Here is a 16,456-nt window from a genome sequence, read left to right on the forward strand (position 1 = left end):
AGGAGGTATAATGTAGAACATTGTTACAAAAACAGCCCTCAGCACGTGCACCCGAGTTTTTATAGCAGCAATGTCTACAATAGCCAAACTATGGAAAGAACGTAGATGTCCATCAACAGATGAATGGATAAAGATGTGGTGTATATATACAATGGAATACTATGCATCCATCAAAAGAAATGAAATCTTGCCATTTGCGACGACATGGATGGAACTAGAAGGTATTATGCTGAACAAAGTCAGTCAACCGGAGAAGAAAACTATCATATGATCTCCCTGATATGAGGAAGTGGAGACACAATGTGGGGGGCTTGGGGGATAGGAAAAGAATAAATGAAACAAGATGGGATCGGGAGGGAGACAAACCATAAGAGACTCTTAATCTCAAAACACACTGAGGGTTGCGGGGCGGGGTGGGGGGGTAGGGAGAGGGTGGTGGGGTTATAGACATTGGGGAGGGTATGTGCTATGGTGAGTGCTATGAAGTATGTAAACCTGGTGATTCACAGACCTGTACCCCTGGGGCTAATAATACATTATATGTTTATAGATTTTTTTAAAAAACAGCCCTCAGTAAATGTGCCTACTTATCTGCATTTACAAAATGACTTCACAGTTTCTCGTAACAAGAAATGACACTTTGCCCCCACTCCTTGAATCTAGACTGCCGTTGCAACTTTTCACCAATAAAATGCAAAGTAATATTCTGGGACTTCAGGGGATAGGCCTCACGAGGCCTTGCAGATGCTCCCTTTCTCTTTTGGAACACTCCTGCTGCCAAGTACCTAAGTCAAGGCTAGAATTCTGAATCATCAGAGAGCACGTGGACAGAGTCCCAGGTGCCAAGTCCCCAGGCAGGGGAGGGAGGCATCTCCAGACTCAGCCCAGCATGCTCAGGAATGCAGCTGCATAAATAAACTACAGCAAAACCAGAAGAACGACCCATCTGGGTCGTTCTGGACGATACAATCATGAGAAATAATAAATTAATTTAAAACAGTAAGTTTTGGTAGTGTTTTTTTTTTTTTTACACAGTAATACGTAACTTAGATCAGAAAGTATAAGGTCAAACAGGAGTAGATTTTTTTTTAATTTATTTATTTGACAGCACAAGTAGGCAGAGAGGCAGGCAGAGAGAGAAGGGGAAACAGGCTCCCCGCTGAGTGGAGAGCTCAATGCAGGGCTCGATCCCAGGACCCTGGGATCATGACCTGAGCCGAAGGCAGAGGCTTAACCCACTGAGCCACCCAGGTGCCCCAGGAGTAGATTCTTTACCCAAACACCAAAAAAGAAGCTACATGATTGAGAACTTTATTTTCTATTTTGAACAGCAGGAAAAAAAAAAACTTGTAAAATCCTGAGAATTAACTCTAATTTTAAAAATAAGTGCTTTAATTTTATATTCAAAAACCTAAGTACAATATACTATAATGAATTTTATTAGGGTTTTTCTGTGTGCGCTTCGGAGTATACACCTTCCTCTAATTCTTCTGTCCAACACAAAGTCTACTTATAGATGACCATTAAATTGTAGTGGTCTTTCCCATCAAACATGTAGGCTTGCATCCCTGTGGTGATGTAGAATGTAGAAGGCAATGATTTCAGGGAAGTTAACATCTAATCATGTATTCCATACCCTTTGGCAACCAGGAAATGTTAAAGTGCTTGGCAGACCCTATAATGATGTTCAGAGAAAGGATTTATAACCTATATAGGTAACCAACAAAAATCCTTCTAAGACTTACATTATTAAAATTTGTCGATTTGCATTGTTGAGACTTATCTTCAACTTTTGCATAGTTTTATATTTCGTTATATCAATTTGCATTGCTATTGCATCAGAAGAAGCTTAAAATCGTTTTTTTATCTTCCTATGTTAGAATAAATTTAGAGAGCATGATTCTACTAATTTCTACATTTAACAAGTTTCCTTTAATATTCCTTCCTATCACATCACCACCCATTCTCCATACCCCATTTAATATTTTTATAAATGCTAAATAAATGTTAGTCTCTAAAGATGAGCAGTGTTCATCAGCTGCATCATATCATGGAAAGCCTGAAACACCAGCAGAACTAGTTTTTCTGCATCAGTCTCTGGACATGATTTCCAGGCTGAACAAGCCACAACAAACCTGTGAAGCACAAATAGAAAATTAGTAAGGACAATGCTGATGACAAATATAGCCATGAGCTTTACTCCATCTAGTTATTCCCATATCAAGTGTGAATTCTTACTGACATTAGGTAAATGTTACTGGACACAACTGAAGGGTAAAGCCATATGTATACATAATGCTAGGAATACCTAATCTACTGTGTGACTGGAGACTAAGGATAAAAGGAAATAAAAAATTGGCCAGGGGCGCCTGGGTGGCTCAGTGGTTTAAGCCTCTGCCTTCGGCTCAGGTCATGATCTCAGGGTCCTGGGATCGAGCCCCGCATCGGGCTCTTGGTTCAGTGAGGAGCCTGTTTCTCCCTCTCTCTCTGCCTGCCTCTCTGACTACTTGTGACTTCTCTCTCTCTGTCAAATAAATAAAATATTAAAAAAAAAAAAAAATTGGCCAGAGCTCAAAGAGTGCTCTGGAGTAAGGTATTAGTGTGTTCAACCAACCCACTCACCTCTTCCAAAAATAACAAGAATAAAAAACCTTCCTAACATTTCCTAATGTAATGAGTTTGAGGGTGAATTCACGCCACTGTCTGCAATGAGACTTGAGTGATTTTTAAAGAATATAGTGCTTGAAGACAGTTCAAGAAAGAAAAAACGGGGCGCCTGGGTGGCTCAGTGGGTTAAAGCCTCTGCCTTTGGTTCAGGTCATGATCCCGGGGTCTTGGGATGGAGCCCCCATCGGGCTCTCCGCTCGGCGGGGAGCCTGCTTCCTCCTCTCTCTCTCTGCCTGCCTCTCTGCCTACTTGTGATCTCTATCTGTCAAATAAATAAATAAATAAAATCTTAAAAAAAAAAAAAAAAAGAAAGAAAAAACTAGAGAAAGGGTAAGAGGAGAGGAAAGATGCTTCTAGAAAAGCCAGACAGAAACTCTCTTGGGATAAGTCATCTCCCTCTATATTCTCCTGATTTAAAATAATAATAATAATGATGATAGTAATAATCCCCTACCTGGCAGTTTGAACTCTCTTGAAACTAGTCTTCCCCTTTCCAGACACTCAGATTTTTATAGCAAAATGCATTGAGCAAAAATTAAAATCAAAATGCTGTTGTACAACGTAAAGCTTGTGGACAATCATGCAATGTTCACATCATTAAAAAAAGACAATAAAACTACAGCATGTGCTTTTGATTAAGCAGAATGAAATAAAAACATGCTCTGGCCCAGTGTATAATGATGAAACCAATGTTTGACTGGATCATATTTGCTGAAACATACACAGGAACCCAAAGAAAGTTCCACCTTGTTTTCATCTAGTGATTCATGATCACTCATCATTATCCAATTACACTGTTCATACAATTCTCAAATATTTAGCAACTTCTAAATATATTTCCTTGTAATGATTAACAACTGGTATTTAAGTATTGAAATTTCTTAAAATTCAGTTATACTTCTAAATTATGGAAAGCTTTCCTATATGCAGTTTACAAAAGAATGTACACAGATGTCAATTAAGAGAAAATTCGCTTTGTAAGCATTCAAATTATGTTATTTTTGCCTACAGACCTGGTCAACAATGATTTATAATGCCTAGAGCTGGCAATGATGTAATGAAATGAGTGTATACTATTGTACATTATTTGTAATGATGAAAAGCTGAAAATGGGGAAACGGTTACATAGATTATGGAAATCTGTGAAACATTATTCAACCACTAAAACATCTCAAAGTATGGGGTGCCTGTGTGGCTCAACTGTAAGCCTCTGCCTTTGGCTGAGGTCATGATTCCACGGTCCTGGGATCGAGACCCTCATTGGGCTCCCTGCTCAGCAGGAAGTCTGCTTCTCCCTCTCCCATTCCCCCTGCTTGTATTCCCTCTTTCACTGTCTGTCAAATAAAATCTTAAAAATAAATAAATAACCTCAAAGCATATTTAGCGGCAGTGGAAATTGCTTGAAATAATGTTAAGTGGAAGTGAATTTCCCAAAAAGGATACTAAAATATTTAAAATGTGATCCAAATTTACAGAAATTATATACTATATGCATTGTAGATTAGAAACATTCTAACAGTTTGTGTCTTTTAATTGTAGATGACTCTTTTTCATTTTTTTTACTAATTTTTCTGAGCATGCAGTACATTTAAAATAAAATGCTATTTCAAAAATAAGCCAATTTTCTGTAAAGACATACAATCCTCAAGTTTAACAATGGATGAAAAAGCTTTCCAGACAGTTTCCACGTATTTCATTTGGAAACTATTTTTTTATGTATTCATTGTAATGACTTATAAATGTGTACCTCTAGCCCTGATCTCTTTTGTGAGCTTCACAGTCATGTAACCATATGCCTACTGACACACAATATGAAGATAATACCTTATTAGATGAAATAAAATCAACATGTATAAAACAAAATTCTACCCTAACATGCCCCAACCACATTCTTCCCTAATTCTCTCCATTCCCGTAAATGCTACCATCGAAATCACCAATTCATCAGTTAAGTCACCTCCAGAATTGCTCTCAAATCCCTCCACTTCTCTCCACTTTCATTATCTCCTACCTTGTACAACTTATCGTTTATGCTGTTCTCTCATCTCATTCTTGCTCATGTTACTTTCCACCTTATTGATATTCCATGTAAGAGCCAAAAGTCCCTTCTAATGCAAATAAAGCATGTGTACATTTCACGCTTAAAAGCTGGTAAAATGCTTCCTATTATCCTTAGGAGAAAATCTCCACTCCTTACCATCTCACAAGGCCCTATTATCAACTGACCACCCCAAACAAATCAGTGTTTCCAAAAGAAATATTTTTAGAGCTTTCTAGGTGATTCTAACGTGCACTCAGAGTTGAAAATACTGTCCTCCAAGATGCAGCTCGTTCCAAGATGCAGCTCGTACCTACCTCTCTTCAACATCTTCTACCATCCTCCACCACTGCAACTTAATTGCTAATTTATAGCCATAAAGCCTCTTTCCATTCCTCATAAATGTTAGGCCACGTCCTGAGGACCATATAATTATGTTCAGCAACAAAATCATTGAAAACATGATTATTTACAAGGCATGGTTACAAAGGTGGGGATACAGCAATAAACAAATCAAAAACCCTGTTCTTACGGGCTTATATTCTAGGAAAGAAGAAAGACTGCTATACCAACAAGTATGTATACCCACTGGATGGTCGTGTTACAAAGGAAATGTAGCAGGTGAGGGAGGCGGGGAGTGCAATTTACAGATCATCAGAGAAGGCCTCCCAGATGGTAGCAAATTTTAAGCAAATACCTGTATGAAGTAAAGGAGTGATCCTTACATATATTTCAAGGAACAGTAGGAGATAGAGAAAATCGTAACTGCAAATGCCATGAAGAGGGAGCCTGCATGCTATATTCAAGGTACAAGAAAACAAAAGTGTCTGGAGTAGAGTGAAACAGGAGGAGCATTGTAGAACATAAGGTCAGAGTGGCGAATGAGAGCCTGATCACCCAGGATCTCATAGGAGGCCTTTGGATTTTACTGTGAGTGAAATAAGAAATTCTTGGAGGATTTTGAGCAGAAGGGCATTTTTAAAAGGGGATCCAAGTGTTTTGTGTAGACAGTGTTCTGAAGGGAAGGAAAGGCTGAAGCAGGAAGACAGCAGGAGAACCTGTTGCAACAGTCTACGTGGGAGAAGGCAGTGGCTCAGCCTGGTGGGTGGCAGTGGAGACAGCTGGCAGTGATCCAAGTCTGGAGAGCTGTATTCCTGGTTATTCATGTGACTAATTCCCTCTCCTCCTCAACACCTCTGCTTCACGGGCCCTCTCTGACCACACTAAATGAGGCAATGCTCCACTCCCGCCCACAGTTTGTCTCTATCGCCTTATCAACTTACTTATTTCCTTCACAGCCTTCTTCACTAGTCATCGTGCTTGTTTGCTTTTGTCTCCTTTCCCAAGTAAAAAAACAAAATCTTTAAGAGGGAAATCTTGTCTGTCTTGTGTCCTCAGCATGTAAAAAACAAGTTCTCACTACATACTTCGTGAATGAGTGAATAGAAGCTCTGCCCCAGGATCAGGACTTTATCTCAAGTCAGACAGCTGAGGTGTGTCTGGCTGGAACTCCTGTCAGTGTGTGCAATACAGTATCCAGATGTGTCAGGAAATATGTTAGAATGCTTACTATTCTCGGTGCCTGATGATGATTCTACACCTTTGACCTTTTATTACGAAAAAAAAGAGTAAGATCTATGTTTAACCTCTGGAATTTACCCTTTAATTTGTACATTACTGTACATAAGCTGAATATTATGGGAATGGATAATTTAGGATGTAGACGCTAACAAGTACCGGTACCACCGGTATAACACGCTATGCACAGGTGACACTTGACAGAGAGACTGATAATAACATTTTGAACAATAACACCGACTATAAGCTCTTTCAAAAATTTAAAGTATAAAAACGTTACACATTCAAATATGTCTACATATGATCATTCTAATTTTTTACATTCTAACTGAAGCCTCTGCACCTATCATCTATTCACCGCGTTAGATGTAGCCACTTTATTTTTTATAAAGGCTCCCAAGCTACCAAAGACCTCTGAGAGGAGATGGCCAGACTATGTGAATGAGGACCTCCTAAGCCTTTCTGCCAATTTCATATTACCTTGTTCTCCACCTACCAGGTTATAGCATTTTCTTTCTCACTCTTTCCACAAACCTCATACAACACAAACGAAATGTATAGGAATTGGTAAAACATTCTTTTTTTTAATATAAATTAATTTACCTAGTCTCTATCTTGGTCACATCAGTACTATCTATGACTATATGAACCACCACATATTTATAGGCAATCAAATTTTACCTGAACTTGGCATAAAACACGTTGTGTGGAACAAATATGCTAATATGTGTACTGGGTTTTGAGAATGATGATGGTATGTCACGGAGTCAACCTTAAATGGTGTTCTGCACAAAACGCCTAAAGGACTGATTTGCCAAGTGTCCCAAAAACTGGACAGAGAAACAAACACACATTAAACGCCTAACAGCCTTACCTGTCATCTCTGATATGGTAGAAAAATCCATAGCCATTGTGGACCATGGGAACTGCCACTCCCTGGATTTTAAAATAACCAACCAGACTTGTTGAAAGAACAAAGTTTCCACCTCCTCCACTGTGTGGCATAAAGAGAGGTTATTTTACTAGGCTTTCAGAAACTTACATTACTTCTGAAGAGCTTTTAACCTTCAGAAAAAAGGATCTGATGGATCAAGTTATAAAACACTGTATCATATTACCTTTTGGAGAAAAGAGGGTCTGTAAAGAGTTCTGGAACAGGAAGACCTTCCTCTTTTGCTATGAGTAAAAGCCCTAAAAGATGACGGTCAAATCCTGCAATGAAACCAGAAGTATGAAGATAGAAAAAAAATGTTTCAACATGAGAGAATTTTTTAAAGTCAGAATAATTCCAATATAAGTACCTTTTCCAGCTGAAAAATCTTTCATCATTTTATTATGTTTTGCAAAAGCTTGTAACATCTTCTGCTGCCTCTCAAGAAGCTGTGTTAAAAATCAAGACAATACTTCAGTAAACTATACAGAAACCAAATTTTAAAAACCCTGAATTCAACATGATTGAACATAATTTGAAAAATCTGAAAGAGAAAAGATTTCTATGAAGATGCTGAGACACAGGCTTCTACATATTTTCCTTACTTCTTCCACTGCCTTTTCTTTCCTATATTGTCCTTCATCTTGATTATTTCTTTCTAAGGAAAGAAAACAGGAACTTGTGGGCAACACTGAAGTGATATTCTTAAGTGTAAAGACAAAAGCAACTACGATTTCAAAACACAGAGCTGTTCAAAATGATAATGAAACAGTTCTACGCTATTAAAATAAATGAACATATATATAACCTTGTCTATCAAAACTAAATAACAAATACAATACCAAAACAGCAGTGGAAGGGAACCACCCTATTGTCTAAATGGCTTTAAAAAAAAAAAGAAAGAAAGAAAGTACAGGGGTGCCTGGCTGGCTTAGTTGGTAAGGGATGTGACTCTTAATCCAGGGTTGTTGAGTTCAAGCCCCACACTAGGTATAGACACTGCTTTATAAAATTTTTTTTTTTTCATTTATTTGACAGAGAGAAATCACAACCAGGCAGAGAGGCAGGCAGAGAGAGAGGAGGAAGCAGGCTCCCCGCGGAGCAGAGAGCCCGACGCAGGGCTCGATCCCAGGACCCCGGGATCATGACCCGAGCCGAAGGCAGAGGCTTTAACCCACTGAGCCACCCAGGTGCCCCTAGACACTGCTTTAAAAATAGAAGTCTAAAGCAAAACATAACTGTTCTGGTTCTAATACATGAAAACAAGAATCTGTGATTTCAAAACCTTTCAACCATATCAAGGAAAAGCTGCTTTTTAAGGCACTTTGGGATAGTCTGTACTTCACTGGTGTTATCCTAAAGGTAGATCAAGTAATCGTAAAATATTCATGGTATCAAAGATACTTTGCCCAGAAAGTGACACAACTGAGCTTCTTCTCAGGTCTTTCCTGTTTCATATTCTTTCCAAGTATATACAGTGAATGACTGCTTTAAACACCTGAGGGACAAACACCTGAAACTATTTTACTGATCCAGGGGAACTGAAGCAAAGAAGTTGGTTATTCCTGTAAACAAGTAAATAATAACTTTTCAATACTCACACTAGTAGAAGGATCCTGCATGGACTGACACCACTGGAGCGCTTCTACAGTACATGAGCGCATAGTCTCTGTACGGCCATGATAAAAGCACCTTGTCATAGCTGTCTCATAGCAGCTGCCAGGGCTACAAGAAGAAATGAAAATAAAAGAAAGTGTCATAATAAAGAAAATATTCAAATATTATTACAAAGAAAGCTTACCTAATAAAGCTGGCTTTGGTCAGAGACTAAGTTCTACACTACAAACCACTGCTGTGACTTTCAGTAACCAAGAGACTACTTTCAATAATCAAAGAGTAAAAAAATACTCTGATCTACAGGGTCTGGGACACCACGGCTTCCCTCTTTCCAAGGCTCGGCTGTGGTCAGGTTCTATACGGCAGTGCATCTGTGGTAGATGGCCTCTAAGAAGCACCCCCAAGTGATCCTTGCCTCCTGGTAGTAATACTCTGTGTAACTCCTCAGTCTGAGTGTGAGATGGACTTGTAACTTGCTTCTGATGAAAAGAGCAGGACAAAGTGATGGGATGTCACTTTTGAAATTAGGTTACAAAGAGAGATCTTAATCACTCTCACTTCCTTAGTATGAGGAAAGCCGGCTGCTTCACTGGAAGGTGCCTTACAGAGAGGCCCAGAGGGTGAGAAACAGAGGGATGCCTCTGGAAAATAGCCTGGAAGGAAGTGATTTCCACTAATAATCACAAGTGAGCTTGGAAGCAGATCCCCTCTGTGGAACACCTTCAAATGAGAAGAGAACTGAATGACACTCCAACTACGACTTTAGGAAACTTGAAGGTAGACGCACCCAGGAAGCCTGCACCTGGGTTCTTGTGTGACAGAAAATATGAAATAACATTTACTGTCTTATGCCAAATAAGTTTGTGGTAACTGTTACACAGCAATAGATAATACCGAGTCCCTGGCCTTTAGTTCCTTCATACGCTACATGAATCACTACAGGATTAGTAAAGTAAAAGCATTCTCTAAGAAGTTCCCCAGAGTGATGACTGTTTTCCTGAGTTGAAGAATGAGGTAAATAATTTTAGATATAGAGCTCTCTTAGTTATGTAACATTATTATTTCTGGTGGTTGGAATCCCCCAAAGTTAAAGAGATCAAATGGAGTGAGAGGAAAAGATGTGAACATGGGCATTAAGAAGGCTCAAACAGAATTACTAAGCCTCTTCTGCCCACTGTGTCTATAAGGCTGTCTCCATGAGCTGAAATAGTATCCTTTTCAAGTAAGAGGAGAAAGTGTAAATAAAAACTTAACACTAACATTCTATAAAAAAAAAAAAAAAAAGATTAAAAATAAAAGCAGTAAGTAAAAATACCACTGCACTGTAACCTCTAACAAAATAATACATCTTGGTTATGATTATCAATGCCTACTAAAATCATTGGGTAAAAAACTCAGGGAGGAAACTTTATAATGCACATTGGCTAACAAATTCACTCAGTCTCAACAGGATGAAACAGAAAACAAATGACATTAATTACTTGATGTACTATCAAAAATAGTAAATTTTTTTTACTATTCACTAAAAAATAGTAAATTCTTATTTTCAAGTCTCTAGATCTAACTCTGAGTTTATGGAGAACATGGGAGACAGAACAACATGTTTAATAGTTATTTTTCTTTCACTTAAAAGGCAAATGCATAAAACAATAATACAAACCTGTATCAATGGGCACACAATGTATAAAGATGTAATCGTTAACAAAACAGAGTACAGAGATCTACAGAAGCAGAGTTTTGTATACTACTAAAACTAAGCTATTATTCAAATGAGGTTGTTACAAATATAAAACATGAACTGTATTTTCAAAGTAAGCGTGAGTAAAATAGATAAAAAATACAAAGAAAAAGAAAGGAACCAAAATGGTACACTGTAAAAAATAAAATCAAGCAAATAAAAAGAGGTAGTAGAAGAGTTTAGAAACAAAAACCAAATAAGACCTACAGAAAACAGAGCTAGGTGGCATAAGGAAATATTTCTTTATCAGTAACTATTTTAAATGTAAATAAACTATTCAATCAAAGGCAGAGATTGGCAGAATGGATTTAAAAAAACCCATAATCTAGTATCTTAAATTCATTGTAGATAAAAAGACATTAAGATGTTAAAAGTAAAAGGACAAAAATAGATATTCCCTAAAAATAGTAAGTACAAGAGCTTGAGTGGCTATGTTATTATCAGACAAAATAGATTTTAAGTCAAGAGTTAAGAGGCAAACAGAACACTATATATAAATGAAAGGCTTAATTCATCAAGAAGACATAACAATTATAAAAATATATGCACCTAAAAAAAGCCTTAAAACATACAAAGCAAATACTGGGAGAATTGAAGAGACAACTAGACAACTCTCCAATGGCAGCTGGAGACTTTAATATCGAACTTTTGATAATTGAGATAGCCCATGTAGACAGGAGATAAATAAGGAAACAGAGGACTTGAACAATAGTATCAATAACCAGACCTAAGAGACATATATAGAACATGCCACTTCCGAACAGTAGAATACCAATTCTTCTCAAGTGCACATGGGAACACTCTCCAGGAAAGACCAGTGAGTAGGCCACAAAACAAGCCTCAATAAATTTAAAAATACTGAAATCATAAACAATATCTTTTTCAGTGACACTGGAATGAAGCCAGAAATCATAACAGAAGAACAACTAGAAGATTCACAAATATGAAGACATCTAACAAGATACAAACAACAAATTGGGGAAGGGAGAAATCACAAGGGAAATTAGAAAATGCCTTGAGATGAATGAAAATGAAAACGCAACCTACCAAACCTTATAGAATGAAAAGTGTTCAAAGGGAAGTTTATAGCTGTAAATACCTGCATTGGGGGGGAAGAAGCCCCTACAAATCAATAGACGAAGGGAACACCTTAAGGAACTGGAAAAAAGGAGAGCAAAGTAGACCCAAAGCCAGCAAAAGGAAGAAAATAATTAAGACTAGAAATAACCAAAATACATAAATTAAAAATTAGAGAAAGTTAACTAAACTTGATTCTTTGAAAAGGTCAACAAAACTGACAACATTTAGCTACAATGATTAAGAAAAAAAGGGTAAAAACTGCAACTACTAAAATTAGTTATGAAAGAGAGGGCATTACCTCCTTTATAGAAATAAAAAGGATTTTAAGGGAATAAACAACTGTAAACCGATAAACTGGATAACCTAAATTAAACAGACATATTCTGAATCAAGAAAAATAAATCTGAACCTACTTCAAGTGAGGAAATGAATGTGTACTCAAAAACCTTCCCAGTAACAGAAGTCCTAGATCACATAACTTTGTCGATGAATTCTAAGACTTAAAAAATGAACACCAATCCTTTTCAAATTCCTCCAAAAAACTAAAAAGGAGGGAACATTTCCTAACTCAAAGGGAGGCCAGCATTACCCTCATACCAAAAACAAAGACAACACTAGCAATAAAAATATAGAATGAGAAATTAGAGAATCGATTCCATTTACTATAGCACCAAGAACTGTAAGATGCCTGGGAATAAACCTAACCAAAGAGGTAAAGGATCTGTATTCGAGGAACTACAGAACACTCATGAAAGAAAATGAGGACACAAAAGATGGAAGAGCATTCTATGCTCATGGATCGGAAGAATAAACATTGTTAAAATGTCTGTACTGCCTAGAGCAATCCATACTTTCAAAATTCCACCAATACTTTTCAAAGAGCTGGAACAAACAATCCTAAAATTTATATGGAACCAGAAGAGACCCTGAATTGCTAAGGGACCTTGAATTGTTTAAAAACAAAACTGGGGGCATCACGTTGCCTGATTTCAAGCTTGACTAGAAAGCTGTGATTACGAAAACAGCATGGTACTGGCACAAAAACAGACACATTGACCAGTGGAACAGAGTAGAGAGCCCAGATATGGACTCTCAATTCTAAGGTCAAATAATCTTCAACAAAGCAGGAAAAAATATACGGTGGAAAAAAGTCTCTTCAATAAATGGTGCTGGGAAAACTGGACAGCTATGTGTAGAAGAATGAAACTCAATCATTCCCTTACACCATACACAAAGATAAACTCAAAATGGAATAAAGACCTCAATATGAGGCAGGAATCTATCAAAATCCTAGAGGATTTTCGGCCACAGCAAATTCTTTCAAGACATGTCCCCAAAGGCAAAGGAAACAAAAGTGAAAATGAACTTCTGGGACTTCATCAAGATCAAAAGTTTCTGCACAGCAAACAAAACAGTCAACAAAACAAAGAGGCAACCCAAAGAATGGTAGAAGATATTCGCAAATAACACTACAGACAAGAGCTGATGTCCAAGATCTAAAAAGAACTCCTCAAAATCAACACCCAAAAAACAGATAATCATGTCAAAAAACGGGCAGAAGACATGAACGACACTTCTCCAAAGAAGACACACAAATGGCTAACAGACACATGAAAAAATGTTTATCATCATTAGCCATCAGGGAAATTCAATCAAAAACCACACTGAGAGGGGCGCCTGGGTGGCTCTGCGGATTAAAGCCTCTGCCTTCGGCTCAGGTCATGATCCTGGGGTCCTGGGATTGAGCCCCGCATTGGGCTCTCTGCTCAGCGGGGATCCTGCTTCCCTTCCTCTCTCTCTGCCTGCCTCTCTGCCTACTTGTGATCTCTGTCAAATAAATAAAATCTTAAAAAAAAAAAAAAAAAACCCACACTGAGATACAACCTTATACCAGTTAGAATGGCCAATTAACAGGACAGAAAACAAATGTTGGAGAGAAACAAGTGTTGGAGATGTGGAGAAAGAGGAACCCTCTCACACTGTTGGTGGGAATGAATGCAGTTGGTACAACCACTTTGGGGCGCCTGGGTGGCTCAGTGGGTTGGGCCGCTGCCTTCGGCTCGGGTCATGATCTCAGGGTCCTGGGATCGAGTCCCGCGTCGGGCTCTCTGCTCGGCGGGGAGCCTGCTTCCCTCTCTCTCTCTCTCTGCCTGCCTCTCTGCCTACTTGTGATCTCTCTCTCACGCGCGCTGTCAAATGAATAAATAAAATCTTTAAAAAAAAAAAAAGAAAACAGTGTGGAGATTTCCTCAAAAAATTAAAAATAGAGCTACCCTATGACCCAGCAATTTTGGGGTATTTGCCCCAAAGATACAGAGGTAGTGAAAAGCAGGGCCATCTGTACCCCAATGTTCATAGCAGCAATGGCCACAGTTGCCAAACTGTGGAGAGCCAAGATGCCCTTCAAAAGATGAATGGATAAAGAAGATATGGTCCATATATACAATGGAGTATTATGCCTTCATCAGAAAGGATGAATACCCAACTTTTGTATCAACATGGACGGGACTGGAGATTATGCTGAGTGAAGTCAAGCAGAGACTCAATTATCATATGGTTTCCCTTACTTGTGAAGCATAAGGAATAACACAGAGGACATTGGGAGATGGAGAGGAGAAGTGAGTTGGGGGAAATTGGAGGGGGAAACAAACCATGAGAGACTCTGGACTCTGAGAAACAAACTGTGGGTTTTGTAGGCACTACTGGTGGGAATGCAAACTGGTACAGCCACTCTGGAAAACAGTATGGAGTTTCCTCAAAAAGTTAAAAATAGAACTATCCTACAACCTAGCAATCCCATGACTGGGTATTTATCCAGAGGACATAAACATAGTGATTCGAGGGGGCACATACACCCCAATGTTTACAGCAGTATTATCTACAAAAGTCAAATTATGGAAACAGATAAAATGTCCATTGAGTGATGAATGGATAAAGAAGATATAGTGTGTATAGATTATCAGCCATAAAAAAGAATGAAATCTTGCCATCTGCCATGATACGGATAAAGCTAGAGAGTATTATGCTAAGCAAAGTCAATCAGAGAAAGACAAATACCACAGGATTTCATTCATATGTAGAATTTAAGAAACAAAACAAACAAGCAAAGGGTTGGGGTGGTGGGGAGATAATAAGGCAAAACAAGAAACAGACTAACTATAGAGAACAAACTGATGATTACCAGAGGGGATGTGCATGGGGGATGGGTCAAATAGGTGATGTGGATTATGGAGTGCACTTGTGATGAGCACCAGGTATTGTATGGAAGTGCTGAATCGCTAAATTGATTCTGAAACTAATATTACACTGTGTTAACTAACTGGAATTTAAATAAAAGCTTTAAAACATAGCTATTATAAGAAGACACAATAGACCAATACTCCTTTATAAATAAAGATGCAAAAATCTTAGAATTACTAACAAACCAAATTCAGCAGCATGTTCAAGGGACAATACACCATGCCCAAGTGGGATATAGTCTTAGAATGCAAGGATGGTTCAACAAATGAATATCAGTCCGTGTAATACACCTTAGTAATAGAATGAAGGGTAAGTCCTACAGGATAACTGACACAGAAAAGCATTTGAAAAAATCCGACACTCTCCCATAATAAAAAACTCAATATATTAGGAAGAGAAAGAAACTTCCTCAACATGTTAAAAAACATTTATGAGGGGCGCCTGGGTGGCTCAGTGGGTTAAAGCCTCTGCTTTCGGCTCAGGTCATGATCCCTGGGTTCTGGGATCGAGCCCCGCATCAGGCTCTCTGCTCTGCGGAGAGCCTGCTTCCTCCTCTCTCTCTCTGACTGTCTCCCTGCCTACTTGTGATTTCTGTCTGTCAGATAAATAAATAAAATCTTTAAAAAAAAAAAATTTATGAAAAACTCACAGCTAACATCATACTCAATTATGAAAGACTAAAAACTTTCCACCTAAAGTAATATGAAAAAGATTATTTGGCATACTATTGGGTGTTCAAGCCAAAAGAAATAAAAGGCCTACAAATTAAGGGGGGGGGGGTATCTCTATTGACAGATTATTTGATCTCAAGTCCACAAAAGAGTATTAGAACTAATAAACTAATTCAACAATGCTTAAAGACACAAAACCAAAACACAAAAATCAGCTGCATTTCCACACACTAGGAATAAATGACCTGAAAAGAAAATTAAAAAAACAATTCCATTTACAATAGCATCAAAAAGTATAAAATACTCAAGTTTAAACTTAACCAAAGAAGCAAAAACACTATACACAGGAAACTACAAAACAATGTTTAAAGAACTTTTTAAAAGCATAAATAAATGGAACAGGACTCTATGTTCTTAGATCAGAGACTATCATTAAGGTGACAATGCTACCCAAAGGAGTCTAGAGATTCAAAACTGCAACATTTCTGAAAAACATGGAAAAACTAACCCTAAAATTCATATGGAATTTCAAGAATAGCCAAAACAATCTTGAAAAGAACATAGGTGAAGAACACACACTTTTGCATTTCAAAACTTATTACAAAGCTACAATAATCAAAACAGTATGGTACTGACATAAGAAGAGACATATAGACCAATGAACAGAACTGAAAGCCCGGAAATAAATCTTTACATGTAAAATCAACTTATTTTTAAACAAGAATATCTAGACCATTCAACGAACAGTCTCTTAAAAAAAAAAAAAAAAAGCCAGGAAAATTAGATATCCACTTGTAAAGGAATGAAGTTGGACCTTTACCACACACTATACACAAAAATTAATTCAAACAGCATCAAAGACAGGTGCCTGGATGGCTTAGTTGGCTAAGTGTTTG

At 37.8% G+C, this 16,456-nt stretch overlaps 1 protein-coding gene across 4 annotated transcripts in view; it reads right to left on the reverse strand.

Moving 5' to 3' along the window:
- Positions 1-1,917: 1,917 nt before the first annotated feature.
- CROT (carnitine O-octanoyltransferase) overlaps positions 1,918-16,456 on the reverse strand; it is a 56,495-nt gene continuing 41,956 nt past the window's right edge. For 3 of the 4 annotated variants that reach the window (XM_046021196.1, XM_046021197.1, XM_046021198.1), the window contains exons 14-18: positions 8,816-8,939; positions 7,585-7,663; positions 7,402-7,495; positions 7,158-7,277; positions 1,918-2,135 (exon numbers count right to left, since the gene is read on the reverse strand). In XM_046021196.1, coding sequence (XP_045877152.1) covers positions 2,015-2,135; positions 7,158-7,277; positions 7,402-7,495; positions 7,585-7,663; positions 8,816-8,939 — 538 coding nt within the window. In that variant the 3' untranslated portion in view covers positions 1,918-2,014. The remainder of the gene's footprint in view (positions 2,136-7,157; positions 7,278-7,401; positions 7,496-7,584; positions 7,664-8,815; positions 8,940-16,456) is intronic. The other variant, XM_046021199.1, reaches the window with a different exon arrangement.

This window comes from Meles meles, chromosome 10 (genome assembly GCF_922984935.1).
Source record: "Meles meles chromosome 10, mMelMel3.1 paternal haplotype, whole genome shotgun sequence".
Classification (NCBI taxonomy): domain Eukaryota; kingdom Metazoa; phylum Chordata; class Mammalia; order Carnivora; family Mustelidae; genus Meles; species Meles meles.